This window comes from Lissotriton helveticus, chromosome 2_2 (assembly GCF_964261635.1).
Source record: "Lissotriton helveticus chromosome 2_2, aLisHel1.1, whole genome shotgun sequence".
In the NCBI taxonomy this organism is placed as follows: Eukaryota; Metazoa; Chordata; class Amphibia; order Caudata; family Salamandridae; genus Lissotriton; species Lissotriton helveticus.
Window position 1 is genome coordinate 523,220,866 of NC_136060.1, and position 22,831 is coordinate 523,243,696.

Here is a 22,831-nt window from a genome sequence, read left to right on the forward strand (position 1 = left end):
TATAGGTTTTCAGATGTAGACATTAGGATGTAGAGAGATACCAGCAAGTATTGCACATTATGGTAAAAAATGAAGTATTCTATCTGTATGTAGTTGTATGTAAAAGATGCAGTATTTCTCAAATTAAAAGACATAGGGCCATATGTATCATGCTCAAATACGTTCGCAAACACCGAAATTCTCAGAATTTCGGCGTTTGCGAACGCATTTTTGCAAAATAGTATGTATCACCCAAATCTGCATGCAAAATAAGGAATCGCAAAATTTGCGATTCCTTATTTTGCGATTGCATTTAAGGAATCGCAAATATTGCGATTCCTTAAATGGAATGTAAGAAACCAAAAAAAATTGCAAAATGTCCTTAAGGAATCGCAAATTACCACCAACTTCTAGTTGGTGGTAAGTTGCGAATTCCTTGAAAAATGCACATTTTTGCATTTTTCAAAGTGCCATGTGACGCACATACATGCCCTTGGGGCATGTATGTGCGCCACATTTGCACCCATGCATATTTCAGGGGTACAACAGCACCCCTGCACCCTTGAAATTATTTTCAATTTGCGATTAGCAAATTGCGAATCGCAAATTGAGAATAACTTCTCATTCATTCCTATGGGCCTCCTGGCCCATAAAAATGAATGGGAAAGTATTCCGTAATTGCAATTCGCAATTTGCTAATCACAATTAAGGAATTTTAAGAAATTGCAAAAAAAAACGATTTTGTACATACATACCTATTTGCGATTCTCAAATAGCGATTTCCTAAAAATCGCTATTTGAGAATTGCAAAACTGGATGATGATACATATGGCCCAAAGAATCTGCAATCTGTTAAAACAAGCTCTAGTGGTTTTTCATGAACTTTAAAGTACACAAGATTTTACACCTAGATGCTTGAGTGGAGATATTGCTTTTTCTAGACTAAAACACCATGCTCACTGTTAGGAAAGGTGTGTCAAGACATATGTGATACTTCATACACTTTCATGGAACCAGTGTTGATGACATGTAATAATTTAATTGTGAAAACAATGCACTGGTTGAGGGTGTAGAATGTTTCAGGAGAAAGAAATAACAAGTCGGTGCCACAGAAGATATAAATTACGATTGTGGGTTAAAGATATAGAAAAGTTTAATGAATATGGTGAAGAATGACTGTTAGCATTTATTGACTACATGTCATTTTTAAATTTTTGGGTTATTTTTTTCTTTTTATGGGAGGAAAATGGAAAACAGAAGTTGTGAACAAGAAAATTACATTTATGGAAAAGAAAAATAACTTGCTCACTTTTGAAAAGACAGAAAATAATAGCTCTGTGGAGTGTGAGGAAAAAAGCTATTAATTGGGAAGTGATAAATGTTTGCATTGCATAGGGGGTCGTATGTGATGGTGCATAGATTTGTGCTTTATAGGTCTACTTGTCTGTGAGTAAAAATTGTCTGCTTACATAAGCAGCTAAAAAGAGCCTTGTGAAGACAAGCAGCATTATTGCCTTGTTGGGCAGTGAGCATCTTATCAGCCACAGTATATCTAGGTTGGAAAGATGTGGAAGCACTTGAAGAGCTTTGCAGTTCAGCAGCACAAATTGACTTTGCCTGAGCTATCCTTTGTGACCTCCTTTTAAAAAACTGTTCTCATGAGACTTTTTGCTGAAATGTTATTGTTGGCTAGACTCAAAACTAAAAACTGCCACACCAAAGACTGTTTTCCAGGCTGCGCTAAGGCAACAACAACAGGTGATCAACCTAAGGTGATGAAGACATTATAAATTAGTAAAGTTGGTTGTTTTGTTTGCATTTTAGTTGTTGCTATTGTTTATTAATGGAGGATGTTGTGTTTGTTTTGTAATGTTAAATAGTTTTTTTTAATAAGAAAGTTTAAAGTTATCGCTGGTTTGTTTGCTTAATAGTTGAATATTGTTACACTATTGCAATGTTGACTGAAACTGGCAGTTCCATCTTCGGGAAGTGCCAAAGGGCTCCTGCATGTTAATATATATGTATATGGTACCTATGCACATATTTTATGCTACAGTGATGTATTAATAGAGAAGCTAATTGTTTGGGTACCCAACTATGGTGACTTGTCAACAGTGAAATCTCAGTAGAGAGATCAGTCCTTGTCCACACTGCAGTATATTGACCTCTCATAGAAGAGATAGGTTTTAGCACTGCAGCCACATATTCTACTACACACTACATACGCAGCTGTGAATGTAGAGAGGGCAGTTCTTTAGCATATGTTACATTATACACTTGTTACTCTGGAGAGATGTTTCAGCAGAGAGGTCTGCCCCTGTGTCTACCCTATTATGCATGCATGTCTCCATGGAGAAAGGTCCAAGTGAGAGTTGAAGGTGTCCCTACATTCAATCCAACAAGTAACTGCCATGTTTGACATAACAAGTAACTGATCTCAGTAAAGAGGATACTCTTTTGTATACCCCATCATGCACATTCATCGCCAAAATGAGAGGTAAGAGCAAAGAGAGCAGTCTCCAGCCACAGTCTACTATACACATGTGCTATTCTGGGGAGAGGTCTTAGCTGACAGAGCACTCTCTCTCTCTCCATAGCCTAAATTCCATGCTTGTCATCCAAGACAGACTTCTAAGCACAGAGGTAATTTCTTCTCCATACTCAATTTGTACATCTGTCACCCTTTGGAGAGGTGTGAGCAGACAGGTAAGCCCATCATCATAGACTTCTATACACACCCATCATCCAAGAGAGAGGTCACAGAATAGGGGCCATCTCCCCCACAGACTCTACTACGCGTATCTGTCATCCAAGACAGCAGTGTCAGCAGAGACGCCAGCACATCCCCACACCCTACTATGCATAGCCATCACTGTGGGGAGAGGTATGCGCACAAATGTCATTGTAGAGGCCAGTCAGTCCCCGCACTGTACTATAAACATCAGTCATTCAAGAGAAGAGTCTTATCGGAGAGGCCAGTCCCTCCAAAAACTGTACTATTCTCACCAGTCATCCATGACAGTGTTGTATGTCGTTTTAGATTCCGTATGGATTTTACCGATTCATGACCATATATAGGTACAATTCGCGTTGCCCTTGTATAGGCACAGAAATCCGGACCTTATTTAGGCATAGCCCATGCTAACCAAATACAGGCATGGCTACTTCCATCCATTCACCAAACGTCACAATGATTTCTTGGGAAACCAGCTCAAGCCGTTAGGGACTTCCCTTTGCTTGAATATTGATTTCTCCAAGAACTCAGTTACTTTACAATGAACAACTATTCCTTAGGGTTTATTCATGACGTTCATATGCCCGACTTTATGTCAAACATGGCATTCCTAAAACACCTTCAAGGTATAAATATACCTTCACTTGCTATGGCAAAGCACGGTGGTTCGGTGCAGTTCGACGACCCACTTGCCTGACGCAGCTCGCTACAGCAAGTGCCGAAGGAAGCCGACTCTCCAGCTGACGCACTGATCAGGAAGCTGTCCTCTGCTGAGAAATCCAGCTCCAGTGTTTCTGACTCCCCTTGCGGGGTGTTGGGAAATCGAGTCCCAAGACAGAGATACCAGACCTCCTTCATTCTAAGGTATGGAGCTGATTAGAACCTAGAGAAACCTTCGGTAGATTCTTGGCAAAACTAAACCTATGCTAAAACACCATTCTTACTACTTCCTCGTACTAGACCTAGGTTAGGTAAATTTGGGGTAGGCGTATTTTAGAAGCACTAGCTGAGTATTTGAGCCTGTGTTATTTATGTATGTATTTTTATATGGCTTAGAAACCATACAATGCTCTTACAATATTATTTTACATTAGTGTTCACGCTGTACGCATTATACTTTGCATTCTGTCTAACGATTGTAGCATTTCACCTCTCTTGTATGAGAAAGAAGACTGTTCAATAAATCCTTTTACTGAAAACACCCGTCTCACTATTTCTCTGCAACTCTGTAGAAACGAAGCATGCACGATTGACTGAGTGAAATACTTATCTATTGTTTCCACAACTCTGAAGATAGTTATTCTAGTCCTAGAGAAACAAAGTTGTCATGTTTATGCGGTTGTCAGAAACTAATCCCTTCTTGTTTATTTGAGAAAGTTTCTAGCTGGCACTCACAATTAAGTTTAGTGTATTCGATAGAGACCTACTGACCTAAGTCCTATGTCATATCCATAGGATATATTATTCCAATGCGCAGAGCCTATTAGGAATATAGGAACTACACTACAACAGAAGTAACGGAAGACAGTCCAGTCTCTCAACACACTCTACTACGCACACCCATCATCCCAGAGAAAGAAAGGCCAGTCCCTTCACACACCCTACTTCGCACACCTGCAGGCCTAGAGAGAGGTCTCAGTAGAGAGGCTAGTCTATCTCATCATCCGATAATGCAAACTCATCATTACAGACAGAGATCTTAGCGGAGAGCCCAATCCCTTCACACATCCTAGTATGGGCACTCAAAGGAGAGGTTAGTACCTCTCCACATCCTACTACACATATTTGTCACTTAAGAGAGGTCTCAGAAGAAAGGACAGTCCCTCCACACATCCTACTATACACACTGATCATCCCAGAGAGAGGTCTGAGTGGAGGGACTAATCTCTCCCCTAACTCTATTACGCACACCGTTCATCTGAGAGAGAAGTCTCAGCAGAGAGGTCAGTCCCTCCCACAAACTACTATATATACTGGTTACCTGAGAAGATGTGTCAGTGGAGAGGCCAGTCTCTCCATACACCCTACTATAGACTCCTGTTATGCTCTGGAAAGCTCTGAGTGGAGAGTAAGCATGGGCGTAAAATCCGTTCCGCTCTCGGAATTTGCGGATTTTCAGTAAATTCGCGATCCGCGAACTCTTGCGAATTAGCCGAAAATTCATAAATTCGCACGCAGCGGATTTTTTTTTGCTTGGTCGCGCTTGACAAATACAATATTGCGGCACGCGGCGTTCACTTACCGTCATTCAGCGTTTGAAAAGTTGTTTTTCTCCATGTTTGCGTGTGCTGCGCCATTTTGGATCTTGCTGCGTGATCCCGCGGGAGTTTGTCGACCGCGATTACGTCATCGCGCCCGCCACCTTGCACAGCGAGATTTTGTTAACGCGAGAACGTCATAAAGGCTCGCGATCACGCATCGCGGGAGTAAACAATTGCGAACACGTAGATGCGGCGGGCAGCAACAATCTCGCACTCGCGAAATTGCAAAATTTGCAATTCTGCACAAGAAATCCACCAGCAAGCAGCATAAACCTTCTGAAAATGATGATTTTTATCAGAATAACTCCTAAGGTTGACATTTGCCTGCACTTTTTTTTGCAAGGAGTCCATTTTGGGGGTGGGGGAGTGGGAGGAAGGAAGTGCCCCACAGTCTCCAACTTCCTGTTCCTGTCCAGCAGGCTCCTCCTAGTGCTTTCTTCATGTGCTGGTCACTTTCATTTGGATCTTGACCTGGAAGGATTACTTTTTGTGGATGCTGCTGGATATTTGGATTTGAGGCCTTTTTGACTTTCTTTGGATCACTTTTGTATTAGAAATCAACTTTCACAAGTAAGTTTGTTTGGGGCATTACAGTTGCTGCAACTACAATTTTGGAACTTTTTCAGAACATTAAATAAAATATATTGTGGGTAGCCACAGTATCCAGTAGGACCAGGGTTAGTTATGGGTGCATGATACAACTGTTTTGTTGAATTTAAACATCATTGAGGGCATGGTTGGCCTGGGATTGTGCTGGATTTTGTGTTTTTTTCGATTTGTTTGGGCTGCTGTTGGGGCCTTTTGCCCAGGGGTAGTGAGTGGTGCATGGACTGAGTCTGTCTGTGGGGTCTCTTTAATGTAAACATCATGGATGGCATTGGATTGTGGTGATTTTTGTGTGTTTTTCATTTTTTTGGGGTGTACTGTTGATGGGGACTGGCCATGTGGGTGGTGGCCATTTTGAGTGCTGGTACAGGCAGGCCCTGGCCATGTGTTTGGGGTGCAAGGGGCCATTTTGAAGACAGGCAGTGTTCTGAGGCCTGCACCCATTTTGCCTAGCTTTCATCCATTATGCCCAGGGGTAGTGAGTGGTGCATGGGCCTAGTCTTTCTGTGGGGTGTCTTCTTGAATTTAAACATCATTGAGGGCATGGATTGCCTGGGATTGTGCTGATTTTTGTGTGTTTTTCGATTTGTGGGGCTGCTGTTGAGGCCTTTTGCCCAGGGGTAGTGAGTGGTGCATTGACTGAGTCTGTCTGTGGGGTCTCTTTAATGTAAACATCATGGAGGGCATGGATGGCATTGGATTGTGGTGATTTTTGTTTTTGTTTTTGTTTTTTTGGGGGTGTACTGTTGATGGGGACTGGCCATGTGGGCGGTGGCCATTTTGAGTGCTGGTACAGGCAGGCCCTGGCCATGTGTTTGGGGTGCAAGGGGCCATTTTGAAGACAGGCAGTGTTCTGAGGCCTGCACCCATTTTGCCTAGCTTTCATCCATTATGCCCAGGGGTAGTGAGTGGTGCATGGGCCTAGTCTTTCTGTGGGGTGTCTTCTTGAATTTAAACATCATTGAGGGCATGGATGGCCTGGGATTGTGCTGATTTTTGTGTGTTTTTCGATTTTTGGGGCTGCAGTTGAGGCCTTTTGCTCAGGGGTAGTGAGTGGTGCATTGACTGAGTCTGTCTGTGGGGTCTCTTTAATGTAAACATCATGGAGGGCATGGATGGCATTGGATTGAGGTGATTTTTGTGTTGTTTTCGTTTTTTTGGGGTGTACTGTTGATGGAGACTGGCCATGTGGGTGGTGGCCATTTTGAGTGCTGGTACAGGCAGGCCCTGGCCATGTGTTTGGGGTGCAAGGGGCCATTTTGAAGACAGGCAGTGTTCTGAGGCCTGCACCCATTTTGCCTAGCTTTCATCCATTATGCCCAGGGGTAGTGAGTGGTGCATGGGCCGAGTCTTTCTGTGGGGTGTCTTCTTGAATTTAAACATCATTGAGGGCATGGATGGCCTGGGATTGTGCTGATTTTTGTGTGTTTTTCGATTTTTGGGGCCGCTGTTGAGGCCTTTTGCCCAGGGGTAGTGAGTGGTGCATTGACTGAGTCTGTCTGCGGGGTCTCTTTAATGTAAACATCATGGAGGGCATGGATGGCATTGGATTGTGGTGATTTTTGTGTTTTTTGGGGGGTTTTTTGGGGTGTACTGTTGATGGGGACTGGCCATGTGGGTGGTGGCCATTTTGAAAGCTGGTACAGGCAGGCCCTGGCCATGTGTTTGGGGTGCAAGGGGCCATTTTGAAGACAGGCAGTGTTCTGAGGCCTGCACCCATTTTGCCTAGCTTTCATCCATTATGCCCAGGGGTAGTGAGTGGTGCATGGGCTTAGTCTTTCTGTGGGGTGTCTTCTTGAATTTAAACATCATTGAGGGCATGGATGGCCTGGGATTGTGCTGATTTTTGTGTGTTTTTCGATTTTTGGGGCTGCTGTTGAGGCCTTTTGCCCAAGGGTAGTGAGTGGTGCATTGACTGAGTCTGTCTGTGGGGTCTCTTTAATGTAAACATCATGGAGGGCATGGATGGCATTGGATTGTGGTGATTTTTGTGTTTTTTTCATTTTTTGGGGGTCTACTGTTGATGGGGACTGGCCATGTGGGTGGTGGCCATTTTGAGTGCTGGTACAGGCAGGCCCTGGCCATGTGTTTGGGGTGCAAGGAGCCATTTTGAAGACATGCAGTGTTCTGAGGCCTGCACCCATTTTGCCTAGCTTTCATCCATTATGCCCCGGGGTAGTGAGTGGTGCATGGGCCTAGTCTTTCTGTGGGATGTCTTCTTGAATTTAAACATCATTGAGGGCATGGATGGCCTGGGATTGTGCTGATTTTTGTGTGTTTTTCGAATTTTTGGGGTATATAACTGATGTTCCTCTGTCTTCCATTGCTTTTAGGTGCACAAGAGAACCACCAGTGCCAGGAAGAAGTCCTGCAGCGGTGTGTGTGCAGCATAACGTCACGCGACGTCACGTGTGGCCACAGACAAGACAACTCTGCAACTCGTGCAACTGCGGCCTGCTGTTCTGACCTCTGAAGAAGATGGCCCCAAAAAAAGTTCCCCATAGCTCCTCTAGCAAGAAAGTTGGCAGTAAGGAGCAGAAGAAGCAAGTGGCGCCACATACCAAGGAGACTGGTGTGCCGACCGCCACATTTTTTGGGGAAAAAAAGTGCACCTGCAGCAGCAGCGGGGTCTGCTGGGGACCAAGCTGCCGGGAGCAGCACCCCCGCTCCATTGGGCTCAGTGCCACCACCACCACGCCAACTTAGGTCCAAGCCCTTGAGTGCTTTAGAGGCCGCCAGTATAGTTGTTCAATCACCATCGACCAGTGATGTTGGCTCATTGCAAGAAAGTAGCAGCAATGTCCCTCAATCAACACAGGTTGTTGTAACTGATCTGACGAGTGTTCAACAAACACAGCCGCAACAACAACCACCTGTGCAAGTAGTACAAGCCCAAGTACATGTGGAAGGAGAGGCAGCGCAAGGAGATGCGCAAGCAGAGGTGCATGGAGCGGCACAAGTGCCCACAATAGTTGTTCCTCCCGAAGTAGGGGCACATCAGGAAATCGACATTCAAGCCGAGGTTTCACATGAGGAAGCCACTCCTCCTGATGATTCATTGTCTTCCAGATACCCAACAAGGAAAAGATCAAGGATGGTGTCTACTTCTTCTTCAAGCCCCCTTCTTTCTGATGATATGGATGAAAATTGGGAACCACTAGTGCTGCCTGAGAGTCAGGCACACCATGATCTGACAAAGGTAGCTAAGCGTAAAAGGAAGGTTCCCGAAAGTCTCAGAGTTATGGAGTGTGATGATGACGCAGAAGAAGAAGTGGCGTATACTCCTGCTGATGAAGACTCTCCTGACGACAACGCAGTCATCATAGGCGTCACTCCAGCCTCAGCGGGCATGCAGCAAACAGACATTTTTACTCTATCCCGAAATGCTGCTGAGCGTGATGATGGCGACGTGACAACGGGACCACCACAAATGCAGTTAACTAGTACACCACCACCTACCGCTTCCATATTTTCTCACCAGAAGGTACCTCCATCCACCTCCACCTCAATTAGTGGTGATGCAAGTGCACAACGTAGTAAAGTTCGGCAACACATATCCTCCACTTCATCTGCATTAGCAGCATAACCAGCAGTATCGCCTCCTCCACCCCCCTCAGACATTTCAAGTCCGCAGTTTGGGACTTCTTTAGTGTTTGCCCAAAAAGGGAAAACATAGCCATTTGTAGCATTTGTAAGCTTGCAGTTAGTCGTGGTAAGCTTGGTACCAACTATGGTACCAGAGGCCAGAGAGGTCATCTTAAGAGACAGCACCTTGTCCAATGGCTTGCGCACCTAAAGGAGATCAAGGAAGCCCGAATTGGAAGTCAACAAACTGTATCCGTTGATGTTTCATCTGATGATGACGAGGAGGTAGAAGCGTCAAACATTTCTTCAGCTACACCCAGTACCCCTGTCAGCAGCACACCCCCTGTGCGCCACACTAAGAGTGTGGGAGAGAGTGAGACACCAATGCGAAAAATTTCATCATCACCGAGCGTAACTGGGTCGAAGAAGTCATCATCTTCCCGTAAAAAAATGGTCCAGCCCACCATTAGAAGCATGTTGTTTTCAGATGCGCCATTTGAACGCAACCACCCAATGGTGCGTCTGTATAACACTAAGCTGGGTAAAATGCTTGCGCTGGACCTTCTCCCTTTTTCTTTTGTGGAAGGGGTTGGTTTTCTTGAATTAGTGGCAACGCTCTGCCCTAAATGGAAGGTTCCTAGCCGGTACTATTTTGCCAGAGTTGCGGTTCCAGCACTACATGCAGATGTGCTGGAGGCGATTGGGGCAGCTTTGAAGAAGAGTGCTGTTCACACTATACATCTGACAACAGACATGTGGACCAGTGGCGCAGGCACTGATTACATGTGCATCACTGGATACTGGGTCTCTTTTTCAGGAGTTACAGCAAAGCTAAGGGCAGGTGTTGACACGGACAACGTTTTTAAAGCTGTTTGGAAACATGCAACACTAGCCATGTTTGGCATGGAGACAACTCATACAGCACAAAACATTTTGCAGGAGTTTAACACAAAGGTCTTGAAATGGCTGTCCCCCAAAAAACGCATGATTGGTTATGTTTCCACGGATAATGTCGCCAATGTAGTTAAGGCCATGGATAAGGGTCACTATTTCAGAGTGCCGTGTTTGGCGCACTGTATAAACCTGGTTGTTAAAAAATTCTTGAGTGAAGAAAGTCCAGTGTGCGAGGTACTGACCACCTGCCGAAGAATGTGCACACATTTCAGCCATTCTTTTAAGGCCCGGAAGCATCTGAGGGGCCTGCTACATGAACGTCGACTGCCAGTGAAAGCACTCATCCAGGAGGTGGCAACACGTTGGAACTCAACCTTCTACATGCTTGAGCGTCTGTAAGAGCAGTTTATGGTACTCGATCAGTATTTCCTTACACTGGGTACAGCTGCGAAGGACCTGAGGTTACATGGGGAGCAATGGGAGCTTGTTAAAAGCCTGACAGACATGCTTCGTCCTTTTGAGGTCTTCCCGCCTGCAGTCAGCAGGGAGGACTGTAGTTTGGGAAAAGCTATCCCATTGTTGCGCATGCTAGAGCACCAACTTAAGGAGGTGTCTTCTACGTTGAAAAAAGATGAAGAAAAGCAAGAAGCTTTTCATTTGGCAGGGAAATTATTACAGCGCCTACTTTGCGATGAACGTCTTCAAAAGATCAACACAGAACAGCATTACATTTGTGCTACTATTCTGTATCCACGCTACAAAAAGGCACTAGCAGCCAGAGCATTGTTTGCTTTTGGTGACGAAGAAGTTTCAAAGTACAAACGTTGGCTAGGTCTGTCAGCCATGAGGTTTGAAAGAGAACGGCAGGAAATTGAAGGAAAAGGCAGTACATCAGCATCAAAAGGCCATCCGGAGCCCAAAGAATCCACTCCTGCACCTGTGGCTGTGGCAGAAGTGACCTCTCAGCCGTTAAAGACACCAGCAACCAGATCATCTGCACCAGACACAACAGGAACATTGTGTGAAGAAGACAATTGGCTAACTCAGCTTGGGTTTGCTTCTGAAAAGGTCCCAGCAAAAAGTAAGCAAAGTGGAGGAACCCTGCAGAACCTTGAGTCGATGGTGCAGGACTATCTGAAAGACCCAACAGAGGTCTATATTCATGATGACCCATTGGCGTATTGGCATGGGAAAAGAGAATTGTGGCCAGAGATCACCAACCTGGCTATAAATTACTTGTCTTGCCCACTCGCAAGCGTGTCTTCTGAACGTGTTTTCAGTGCTGCTGGTGGCATTGTAACTTGCAAAAGGACCCGCCTCTCGCCGAAAAATGTGGAGAGGTTAACAATGATCAAGATGAATCAGCACCTCATACCACCAGATTACAAAGTACGAGAATACACGCCGGAAGAAGACGAGGAGGACACCAACTTAGATGAGGGAATTTCTTCTCTGTTAGGTGACCTACTCCCACCTAAATTCGCAGAGTATGAGGACGAACTCTGCTTCCCTGACACTGAGCCCTGAAAATGAGCCAATGAATCAATAACTTTCTTTTTCGTCCTTATTCATTTTTATTCCTGTGTGTATGTCGTTTTTTGTTTTGCAAAGTCAATATAAATAAAAAATTTAATCACCTAATCAATCCACAAAGAAGCCCATCAGCAGAACTGTCTTCACTTATTTGCTTATTGATTTGAAGGTGCCGCAGTCTGCATTCCTCAGGTTCACAAGTTCACAAGAACATGCTCCTCTATCCTCCTCCAGACTCCTATTTCCCTCAAAGCAGATGGCTGGATTACGCCCAATGAAGAAAGACTCTGCACTTGTGGGGGTGTTCTACTTCTTTGCGGGTGAGTTGACGGCTCTGGGGCCATTGCTGGGAAGGTCTAATACCGGATAAAAGTGGTTTGGAGAAAATCTGAGCAAAAAAGTTTTTGCCTTTTTGCTCACTATCATGTTTTCGGTGGCCTATTTGGGGGGGGTTCCTGGTGTTTGTGGGTGGGTTTTGGGGTCTGGTAGCAACGCTGGCACAGTCTAATTTTGATTGCATTTGTTTTCCAGGACATCCATGGTGGAAAAGTAGAGTCATGACCTTGCTGCACAGCGCGTTTGGACAGAATTGAAAGAAGGCCGAAAAATATTCTAAGTATGAGATTTTCCATTTTTGCTTTTTGCCTGTTTGGGGGTGTTGTGCTTTTTTGCGGGTGGGTTGGCGGGTCTTGGGGCATTGCTGGGAAGGTGTAATACCGGATAAAAGTGTTTTGGAGAAAATCCATGAGGAAAAGCGTTTTTGCATTTTCTGACATTGCGCTCAATGTAGCGTTTTCGGGGACCGGTTTGGGGGGATTCCTGGTGTTTGTGGATGGGTTTCGGGGTCTGGGAGCACTGCTGGGTATGGATAGTTTTGATAGCAAGAGGTTTGAAGAAAATCCATGGAGGCAGAGGGGAGTTAGGGCCTAGCTGCAGAGCGCGCGCGGAGTGCTTTTGGAAATTTCCCAAAAAATGACAAAGTCCCCATTTTTTTTACTTTTGCTTTTTGGCTGTTTGGGGGTCTTCTACTTGTTTTCGCCAGGGTTGACGGCTCTGGGGCCATTGCTGGGAAGCCCTAATACCGTATAAAACTGGTTTGGACAAAATCCATGAGGAAAAAGTGTTTGCTTTTTCTGACATTTCGCTCAATGTAGCGTTTTCGGGGGCCGGTTTGGGGGGCTTCCTGGTGTTTGTGGGTGGGTTTCGCGGTCTGGGAGCACTGCTGCGTATGAATAGTTTTGATAGCAAGAGGTTTGAAGAAAATCCATGGAGGCAGAGGGTAGTTAGGGCCTAGCTGCAGAGCGCGCGCAAAGTGATTTTGGAAATTTCCCCAAAAATGACAAACTCCCCATTTTTGTACTTTTGCTTTTTGGCTGTTTGGTGGTCTTCTACTTGTTTTCGCCTGGGTTGATGGCTCTGGGGCCATTGCTGGGAAGCCCTAATACCGGATAAAACTGGTTTGGACAAAATCGGAGGTGAAAACTTTTTTGCGTTTTTGCTGACTTGCTTGTCTTTGAGGTGCTCTTTGGGGGCGTTCCGGGTGTTTGTGGGTGGGTTTTGTGGTCTGGGAGCACTGCTGCACAGTCTAATTTTGATTGCATTTGTTTTTCAGGAAATCCATGGTGGAAAACGGGAGTTATGGCCTAGCTGCACAGCGCGTTTGGACAGTATGAAAGAAGGCCAAAAAATATAAGTATGAGATTTGCCATTTTTGCTTTTTGCCTGTTTGGGGGTGTTGTGCTTTTTTGCGGGTGGGTTGGCGGGTTTTGGGGCATTACTAGGAAGGTCTAATACCGGATAAAAGTGGTTTGGACAAAATCCATGCTGAAAAGCCTTTTGCATTTTTTGTAACTTAGGGTTTGTTAGGGTTAGCACTAGCAGCAGTATTCCATGTGTTTTGGGGTGTTCTAGAATTTTGCAACTGGGTTCTGGGGTCTTACAGCACTCATGGGAATGTGTAATCTTGGTTGCAAGTTGTTTGAAGAAAATCCATGGTGGCATTTTTTGTAACTTAGGGTTCGTTAGGGTTAGCACTAGCAGCAGTATTCCATGTGTTTGGGGGTGTTCTAGATTTTTGCAACTGGGTTCTGGGGTCTTACAGCATTCGTGGGAATGTGTAATCTTGGTTGCAACTAGTGGTTTGAAGAAAATCCATGGTGGGAAAGGGTGGATTTTGCCTAGGGAAAGAAAGCGTTTGCCACTATTCTTAACTTAGGGCTCGTTAGGGTTAGCAGTATTGTATTGCATGTGTTTGGGCGGGTTTTTTTTTACGACTGGGCGGGGTCTTGGAAAACTTGTTGTAATGTCTAATCGTTTGAACATAATCCATAGTGGGAAAGGGGGGTTTTGGCCATACTTTCTGAGTGCGTTTTGACGTGATTTGAAATTAGGCCCTGTGAGGTAGCAGCAGTAATCTGCGAGTAAGAGGAATGGCTGGATGCATCGACTTCACAAATTCAACGAGACCACTACAAAAAACAGTAACAGTATCCAAAATTCTCCTTATCTTTTCAATGATATTCTTGTGAACTTGAACTTACTTCTACGAGTGTGACTCTGTGCGTTTGTTTGATCTCTGCTTCAAATTCATCCCTCCAGCTATTTGATACGTCTTTGCTATGTTTAACACTAATTTAATGTTCTAAGTGTTTATTGTCTGAGGGCAGAGAGGCAAGTGAAATTGCGTAATGACTGCAGCCCTGTACTGCCAAGTTTGCTAACTTGTTCCTTCGTAGTTACTAGTAAGTTGCAGTAAGTAGTAGTACTACTTTTCAGTAAGCTAACCATCCATTTACCAACAAACAACTTCTCGCATGCAGTAGTGCACTTTCTTTATGTCCCTTTAAAGGTTTATTGATATCTTCAAATCCAAAGATTTGTTTATCTTCATTTGTTGTTTTACTGACCATGTTGTGTTTTTTTCCTCTCTACCAAACTTTCCCCCCAAAAAAACCCTTTCCCATCCAATTTTCAAACCCTAACCCTCTTCCCCCGGGCTCTGTGGTATTTCATTGATGTGTGACTGACAACAACAATAAATTCCACACACTTGCTGGGGAGGATAAGGTCAAAGCAACCAGAAGTTCATGTGCGCCATCCTGGATTGATAATAAGAACATCCTCCTCCTACACGACGTGAACAATCTAATGCTTAATGTTTACCTTACGTTGGAACTGCTTAGGCTACAATTTAGGGCACTGTTCTGTACCGTACTATCTATTGTACTGTTTCTAATGCTACGCTCAGGCCACTCAATGTTTAATTTCCTCTTTTTATCATATGGTGACTGACAGTGTGTACCACTACTGCTACCAGCACAACAATGATATTGCATCCGTCGAGGATTCAAGTCAACAACCAACCTTATTCACCAACCGTGATTCGCAAATCACAGGTAAGATAAGCATATAGAATAATGGGCTAGGACTAAGTTTGGAGGAGAGCAGAGACTAACAGTACTACTAGTAAAGTACAGTAGTAGGGCTACTGAATTGACTAACTCGGTTACTTGCATTTTGGTACATTTAGGACAAGATGTTTCATTCATGCTGGTAAGTTTGAAAAACCAAACGTCCAGTAACCACCGCCAACCCCCACACAAAATAATGTGAGCACGTATACTGTGTTTTTGAATGAAAAATATAATTATTGAGAAATATAAATTATGGATGTTGTTGTCGTCACAAAAATAGAATTACCCCAACTCACCCCCCTACCTTAGCAAACCAATGTCCAAAAATCAAAAAGTACCCTTTCCCAAAAACCCAATTCCCACCCCCTCAACAGTCTTTAAAAAAGGGACAAGGGACAATCACTTCCTCCGGTGGCGTTTAACTTTAGAGAGCTGGTGCTGCACTTCCCGCAGCTCTTTGCGGAGGTCCCGGACCTGGCGCTCCAGGTAGTCCACCTTCGGCTGACCCAGGACCATCTCGCCTTCAGGAAACATCTCTAGACCTGGCTGTTCGAGCAGTAGCATACCCCTCCCCCCAAGCGCCTTGAGACCCTGCCGGGTGAGTAGTGCGCTATACAAATGGCATGATTGATTGATTGATTGATTGCTGTTATATTACCCTGTTTCTGAAACATTTTGCAAAGTGTGCACTCATTCCTGTTAAGTTGCAATACGAAAGCAATTCCCTTTCAGAATAACGTCCGCACACAGAATGTATTATCCAGTTATTCTACCATATATATTAGGCCTGGGCGGTAAAATCCGATCTGCATGCGTAATTTGCGGAATTCGGGTAATTTCGCATTCTGCCGAGAACGCAAAATTGCCCAAAATGCCGAGATCTGCTGCTTTGCGGAATTTTGTTGCTTGTTTGCACTTTAAAAATGCATGTTTGTGAGATATCTTCCCTCAAGCATTAAAACAGCATTCACGAACAGGAAAAAAGCATTGCAAACGGGAAGAACAAGCAATTCCACGTGCTTGCGGAACTCTGTGCACTCGCAGAGATTTTTTACCATTTTGTTGAGCTTTGCGTAGCGCGACAACGCAAATTCCGCCCACCCCTAATATATATACATACATTTTTTTTTATTAAAAAAAAACTAGAAATTCATTGAAAAAATAAAGGTTAAAGTGACATTATAGTTAAGTGTGATAAATAAAAAAAAATCCTATTAAAATGTTTTGAAATTTACTGAAAAAAAGCTTCCGCTAACATTAGGTGAATTTCTCAGTGACACCATTAGGATTTTGAACTAAAAATCTCCAGAAATTCAGCATAGTTAATAGCGCTTACTATACGTTGCACCCCTGACCATGCAATGCTTATGACCTTCCATATGACAATACTCATGGCATGTTCTGCGACATGATTTATAACATCACTTATGACATAATTAATAACAACACTGATGACATCATTCAAACTTCATTTTTCTACATAGTGCTTTATAAATTACTATGACATTAGAGCCCTGAAAGTAATTCCATAATATCAGCCATTACTACTGGAACCACAGATACAACTCACTTAGGTGTTAAAAGCAAGCATTATATGAACACTAAGCCTAAAGCATACACTCTACAGTTACACTCGATCACATTAAGATTTGACCACACATATTTGGGAAACCCTCATTCATTACAATCTTCAATCTCTACACAATTATTGAGAGAAAACCAAAATACTGAATGCCAGTTTCAAAGAAAGTAGCCTGTACATACAACTTTAATCTGTATTATACCTGTGGCACTTAATGAATGTATATTAAGAAATAAAGTTGATATCAGCAGAAACGTGGGCACCATAAACATTTGTTTTCTCCTTGGCAAGAGTTTACTGTGTTTCAAACTGTTGCAGGCAGTGGAATTCTCATGATCAATAAAACAGTATTCAAAAACAACTACTGGGAACAGTGTACACTCTATGAAACAGTTGTCAAAGAACACAATTTGCCTAATATTTCACAGTCTGAAGGTGTAAAGTAAATACCACCTGTATCCTTCATACTGTGGTGAAACCTTTGCAGCTAGCTCCTCTTTTCTAGCACAACTAGGACACACACATATTCTAGTACCTAATGCCCAGTCTTCTATGTTTAGTATAACATTATCAAATGACAATCTAATAACCCCTCCTAGAACTTATTTTGACCCAGGGAGGGCGTGACCCCCCTGAGCCTTGTTGAGGCCCAGGAACGCCATCCCTCAGGGCTGAAGTTTTAAATAAGGGGAATGCAGCATTTTACCTCCCTTCCCAAGCACCTTTGTGGACCTGGGAACCCCATCCCCTGTGGCCGGTGCATAAAGTCTAAGGGAGAGGGGCACGCTGCCCTCCTGCCCGTGCCTGGAAATGACCTGGGAATCCAAACCCTGCAGTCGTATTATTATTTTTAAAAGGGAGATGGTTATGGTACCACCATCACTTTATGGGTCCTGGGAACTTCATTCCTGGGGAATTTGTTTTTGATGGGGAGGGAACAGTGGAAGACCTGAATCTGAATTGCTGGTAAGTGTCCTGAAACAGATTCATGGAGGTTACCTTATTTACTTGGTGGTTACCTTAGCATATGCCCGGGAGGTTTTGTAAAGCTGCAGAGAAGGGTGGGGAGATCAGTGTTACCATGAGTCCATTGCCAAAGAAAATACAAAGAGAAGATGGCCACTGTAATATGGATCAGTATGCTTAGGGACCAGACTTTATTGTATGTCATTTGTACTATAACCTTAAAATCAAACCTGTTGTGTCAAGCTACTGACTGCCAGAATAAACAACATATGTAGAGATTCTATAATTAGTATATTAACTCTTTCCTTCTCCTATATTCTTATCTGTGCATCCTTTAACTGCTAAAATATATATTTGTACCTGTTCTTTCTGGTTGTGCACTTTGAAGTTTGTTTCTCAGTAACCTATTCATCATAAATTTGTCAGGTGTGCTGTGGTCCACAATGCGGAAATCTCCAGCCAAGCACAACTCATACATAAATAAACAACCTGTTGTTTTCAAGTTACCACTATTCCTTGCACAAATCAATCATTTCAACCCTGTCTGTGTTCTTGAAATAAGATACACAGTGTTAAAAAAACCTCAGGCCTGAGCGCTGAGAATAGTGTTAGCGGTGTAACTACAGGACTGCAAGCTTTGAAACTGGATAAATCCTGCTCTAATACAAGATCACATGCCCCTATCTTTGACAACCTTTTTTACGTAAATGTAAATACTACTCATTGTAAATCGAATCTTTAGCATATGTCATTATACCTGTAATTATTGCAGTTGCCACTAACTTGACGCATTTCCAGATTTACAAGGTTTTGTAAGCCTGGGAATGGGGCGGATTCCTACACCTCCACAGGGGAGTCGTAAGGGAGGCATAACGAGGAGAAATACCTCTATTTCTCTTCATTTTTCCTTTTTCTATGTGTGCTACATTCTGAACAATCACCCCTACAATGCAGACACCCTTGCACCATGGTACATTACAGCCCATTGTGCAGCACCACAGGGGGAAAAGGACAGGAATGCCCCATATCTTGTAGTTACAGTACATTTGTGCCCTTTTCTTTTAACGCACTGCAATGTAGCAGTAAGGTTTGAAGCGTTGCCTTCCATCAGAATATTGTAAATGAGGCCCTTTATTTGTAAGATTTATGGCATGATAATCTGGTTGATTGGCAGAAACTTTGCCAACTTAGCGCATGGATGGAATCATGAACTAGACTACGCACGACATGCAGATTCTCAATGCAACCCAGATACACATACTACTGGAGACTGAGGATTACTTTAATCTTTTATGTTTTCTTGGTGTTGGTGTTCCTCAAATTATCAATCACGAATATCAGAATGCAGCGCTTAGCCATACCTGAGGACGGTGGGGTAGAGCTCAGCGGTGTACAGGTAGATGACTGTGAAGGCAGCGCCGGAGAAACCTTGCCCTAAAGTCGCAATTGTTGTTCGCAGAGGGCTCAGAGCTGGAAATGGGTAACGTCGAGAAGAAGAGAAAAAAAAGGTAATAAAATGTTGTTAATAATTTTATCCAAACCTAGACAGACTATCAAAAAACAGAATAGTATCGATCAGCTTATTGGGCCCGATTCACAGAACTAACTTAAGACAAAATCCTAAACTTCATATCATTTTGGTATTCACAGAAGGCACTTACTCATTTTGGTATTCACAGAAGGCACTTACTCATTTCGGCACTCCTAAATGCCTCCTGTGAATACCGAAAGTCTTAAAATTAGGATTTTTCTCAATTTAGTAGGTGTAAAGTTAGGACTCCTAACTTTAGAACTCCTAAATGCCTTCTGTGAATACCAAAAGTCTTAAAATTAGGATTTTTCTCAATTTACCGAAATGAGTAAGTGCCTTCTGTGAATACCAAAAAGGACTCCTAACTTCTGTGAATACAGAAATGAGTAAGTGTCTTCTGTGAATACGAAAATGGTAGTAAATTTAGGATTTTGTCTTAAGTTAGTTCTGTGAATCGGGCCCATTCGACACCAACTACTCCTAGTTTGTCTAATGAATTAACAACTTGAATTTTAGGACATAATTTGCTGTATCAGGAAAGTTTATATAATACAGTGTATTTTATAGGCAATTAGTGTACATGGACCAATTACTGTATAGACAAGTTAAAAGAACATAAGACAAATATATACCCTTGGAATGTTGATCGCTCTATTAAAGGCAAGGGAGTGCTTCTGGCTTCTACTGGATGGTAGAAGCCCGGAAAGCAACATTCCAATATATTTTTTTCTTCTCACAGCTGTTGCTGTTAACAAAGGCTTCTCAGAGACCAAGGGGATTTAAAACCCCTCATGCTTCGTGAGGCCTTTGTTTTTACAAATTAGAATATTCTGCTCTCTTGGGGCAGATTGTCCTAAAATCCTTAGAGCCTTTTTAGCGGGCTCTGCTGACCATTAAAGGCCAGCTCCCTTGTTAAAGGCCTGAGCCGAAGGCGAGGGCCTTTAGCAAGGGAGCAGACTTTGAATTGCTGGTAGAGCCCGCTACATCGGACGCAAAGGCTATAATAAAACTTTAGAGTCATATATTGTGCACAATATAGCGCAAGGAAATTTGCCAAAATATCCTTAAAGCAATTTTATTTACTTCTTGTCTTAAATTAAATCTCATCCAGTGCTGCTATATAAAACATTTTGTACATCCATTCTCTGATTTTGTGTATCTTTGTTGATTTTTAACTTCTCAGAATCAGACTCTGCTTTTTTGAACCAAAGGTTGGTGTCAAGTGTAACTTAATCCACTTTGCACAAATAATACAATAAAATCCGTAACTTTCTTATGTGTGATCACCTCTATTTTTAACTGATGTTACTAGTATTTGAATTCTGTACTCTGGGACACTGCTATCCAGTGCATCTTCCTGATGTCTTAACACATGACACATTTGCTACCAGTGAATTGTAGCATGTGTTTTGCAATACACTTGGCTGACCAGGAAAACATTGTTTCAGGCTGACAGGCATAGCTAGACAGCTGTAGCTTAGAAACCTGCAGCTGAACGTATCAAAAACACCCTTTTTGACAGGTGAAAACCTTATTTTTAACTACTAAAAAAGTCACCCCTACTTAAGCCTTGCAGCCTTCCAGGCAAGGTGCTTAAAACTTAAAAGTGGAACACATAAAAATTAAAGGTTAACATATGAGTGCAGTGTCTCGACTGCAAAAACTATTTTCACTGTATATGCACTATGGCCTTGTTAATATGTAAAGCTAATTTCATACACTTGCACTAGAAAAAATTCCAGAGTTCATTCAACCACTGTTTTGATATTTACACAAAATGTTCAATTCAAAGATGAAATTGGATTTTTGACAAATATTCAGTAAATGTAACTTTTAGAAAGTTGCAATTTCTTGGCTAAAGCTTTAGTTGGTTAATTGGAATTAGGCAGTTTGGGCTGACCTCCGAGCCAATTCTTCCTCCCTTCAGTAGATGTGAAACGGTGCCCAGAGCGTGATCCGCTCATCTCAGGTAAAGCTAATGGCTAGGGTCCATGCTATATCAACTTGAAATCCACCAGGAAGAGGCGTGTTAATTCATCGTTTAATGTAAAGTGAGACCTGGAGTAGAGGAGCCTTTTGATCCCACAATATATTCAAACCTCCCCTGACCCAATTCACAGTTGAGGCTGGTACCAGAACCAGTTTACTGTAGTTAGTTAGGTGGAGGCTGCTTATTGTCATGGACTCACCAGTTGGTGGACCACAAGTCATCTCCAAGGGGAGAGGGGTTCTGCAATCTTTATTTTCTGTAGAAGGTGTATACTGTTGGATACTTTGCAGTAAGGCAAACATAATGTGCTGTAAAAGGAGGAAGGTTTAACCTAAGGATCTTTCTTCCCATTGGTCAGGGAGTCATCTACACCCACTGGCTAGTGGACTGCACAAATGTGCCACCTCACTCCCAGCACTTCTGACTACCTCTGGACCTGTGGAAGAGCAGAAGAGGAAGATGTGTGCTGTCTGTAATCTGTAAGGAGTCCTGAGGGGTATGACCTGCTCCACTTTACTGAAGATTGAGAAGTGGACTTCAAGGGTCAGTTGATTCACCTCCCGAATGGCACAAAATAAGCTGCAAAAGGCCTTTTGTGGAAGGTAATTGTTGTGCATTGGCAGGTGGACCTCAACTGGACTGTGCTGGTAGTCTCTGCTTGAGTGAGTCTTAGGTCCTAAGGGCTGTCTATGAGGTCCTGGGACCCTTAGATGTGACCAAGAGGAATAAACTTGAAACATGGAAATGTTTCAACCTCAGGAGGATTGGGACTAACCATCAAGCATGAACCACTAACCACTAACCATAAATCATTAAACTCCAAGGCAATCTGCTAACCCAAAATCATGGAGAGAAACAAAATCAGGTTGGTCCTGTTCAGAGATTTTTGCCACTCAAAAGAAGGATTCAGCAGACCGTTGTAGCTAACGTATCTGGATTTGGGGAATCATGCCGGGATATAACTTTCAGACTTGAGCTCCAAAAATGGAGACTAAATCCCAGTATAGAAACTTTGACTGGTAAAAGATACTTAAAGTATCTGGTCGATGAGCAGACGTCAGCAGCCACAAAATTAGAATCTTTCCGCTTAGAACTTTTCCTACTAAAACCATCGGCTTCAGTGGGGCCTGGCCAAATGTGCATCCAACTTCAAGAGGACTGTGTCAGTTATAGTGTTCAACATTGCCCAGTAGCAGGAGATCTACTTCCAGGGAAAAAAACACTATGGTTCTAAATTTGAGTCACTTAATTTTGTTCCACCTAATTCCGAATAGGTAGATCTTTCCACAACCAGTTTTTCTAGGAAAGAATCATGCTTGAAACTACCGGCTGGAATAATCAAACATGAGTGCTGCCACCTACCGGACAAAACCTTCTCCTACTTCTCCTACCCCTAGTACTTAGAGCAGGTGGTAAATGATTTTAGAAATGCTGTCTGGGTTTTACAAATATAAAAAGTGATCCCACATGGTAATTCCACATTCCATGGGGTTTTACTCATAACTGCACAGTTATGGTGCAGATTTACTACATATAATGATAAAATTACATGTGATTTTTCTGTTAATCCATACCATACAACTTGTAATCAGGATGTAAGTACAAAGGGAAAAGTGACATACCGGTGGTGCAAGGGGCCTGTTAATAAATATGAATCAATCCAATACTGTTCGCAGTTAACCACACCCATAAAAGGTTTTTGTACTTGTACAGCACACAGCTACCCGCAGTGGGTTTCCCTGCGCTTGTACGAATAC

The 22,831-nt window shown here is 43.1% G+C and overlaps 1 protein-coding gene across 1 annotated transcript in view; it reads right to left on the reverse strand.

The window, feature by feature from the left end:
* LOC144821932 (solute carrier family 22 member 7-like) overlaps positions 1–22,831 on the reverse strand; it is a 385,030-nt gene that overhangs the window by 32,211 nt on the left and 329,988 nt on the right. The window contains exon 9 of the mRNA XM_078679081.1: positions 18,915–19,023. Coding sequence (XP_078535207.1) covers positions 18,915–19,023 — 109 coding nt within the window. The remainder of the gene's footprint in view (positions 1–18,914; positions 19,024–22,831) is intronic.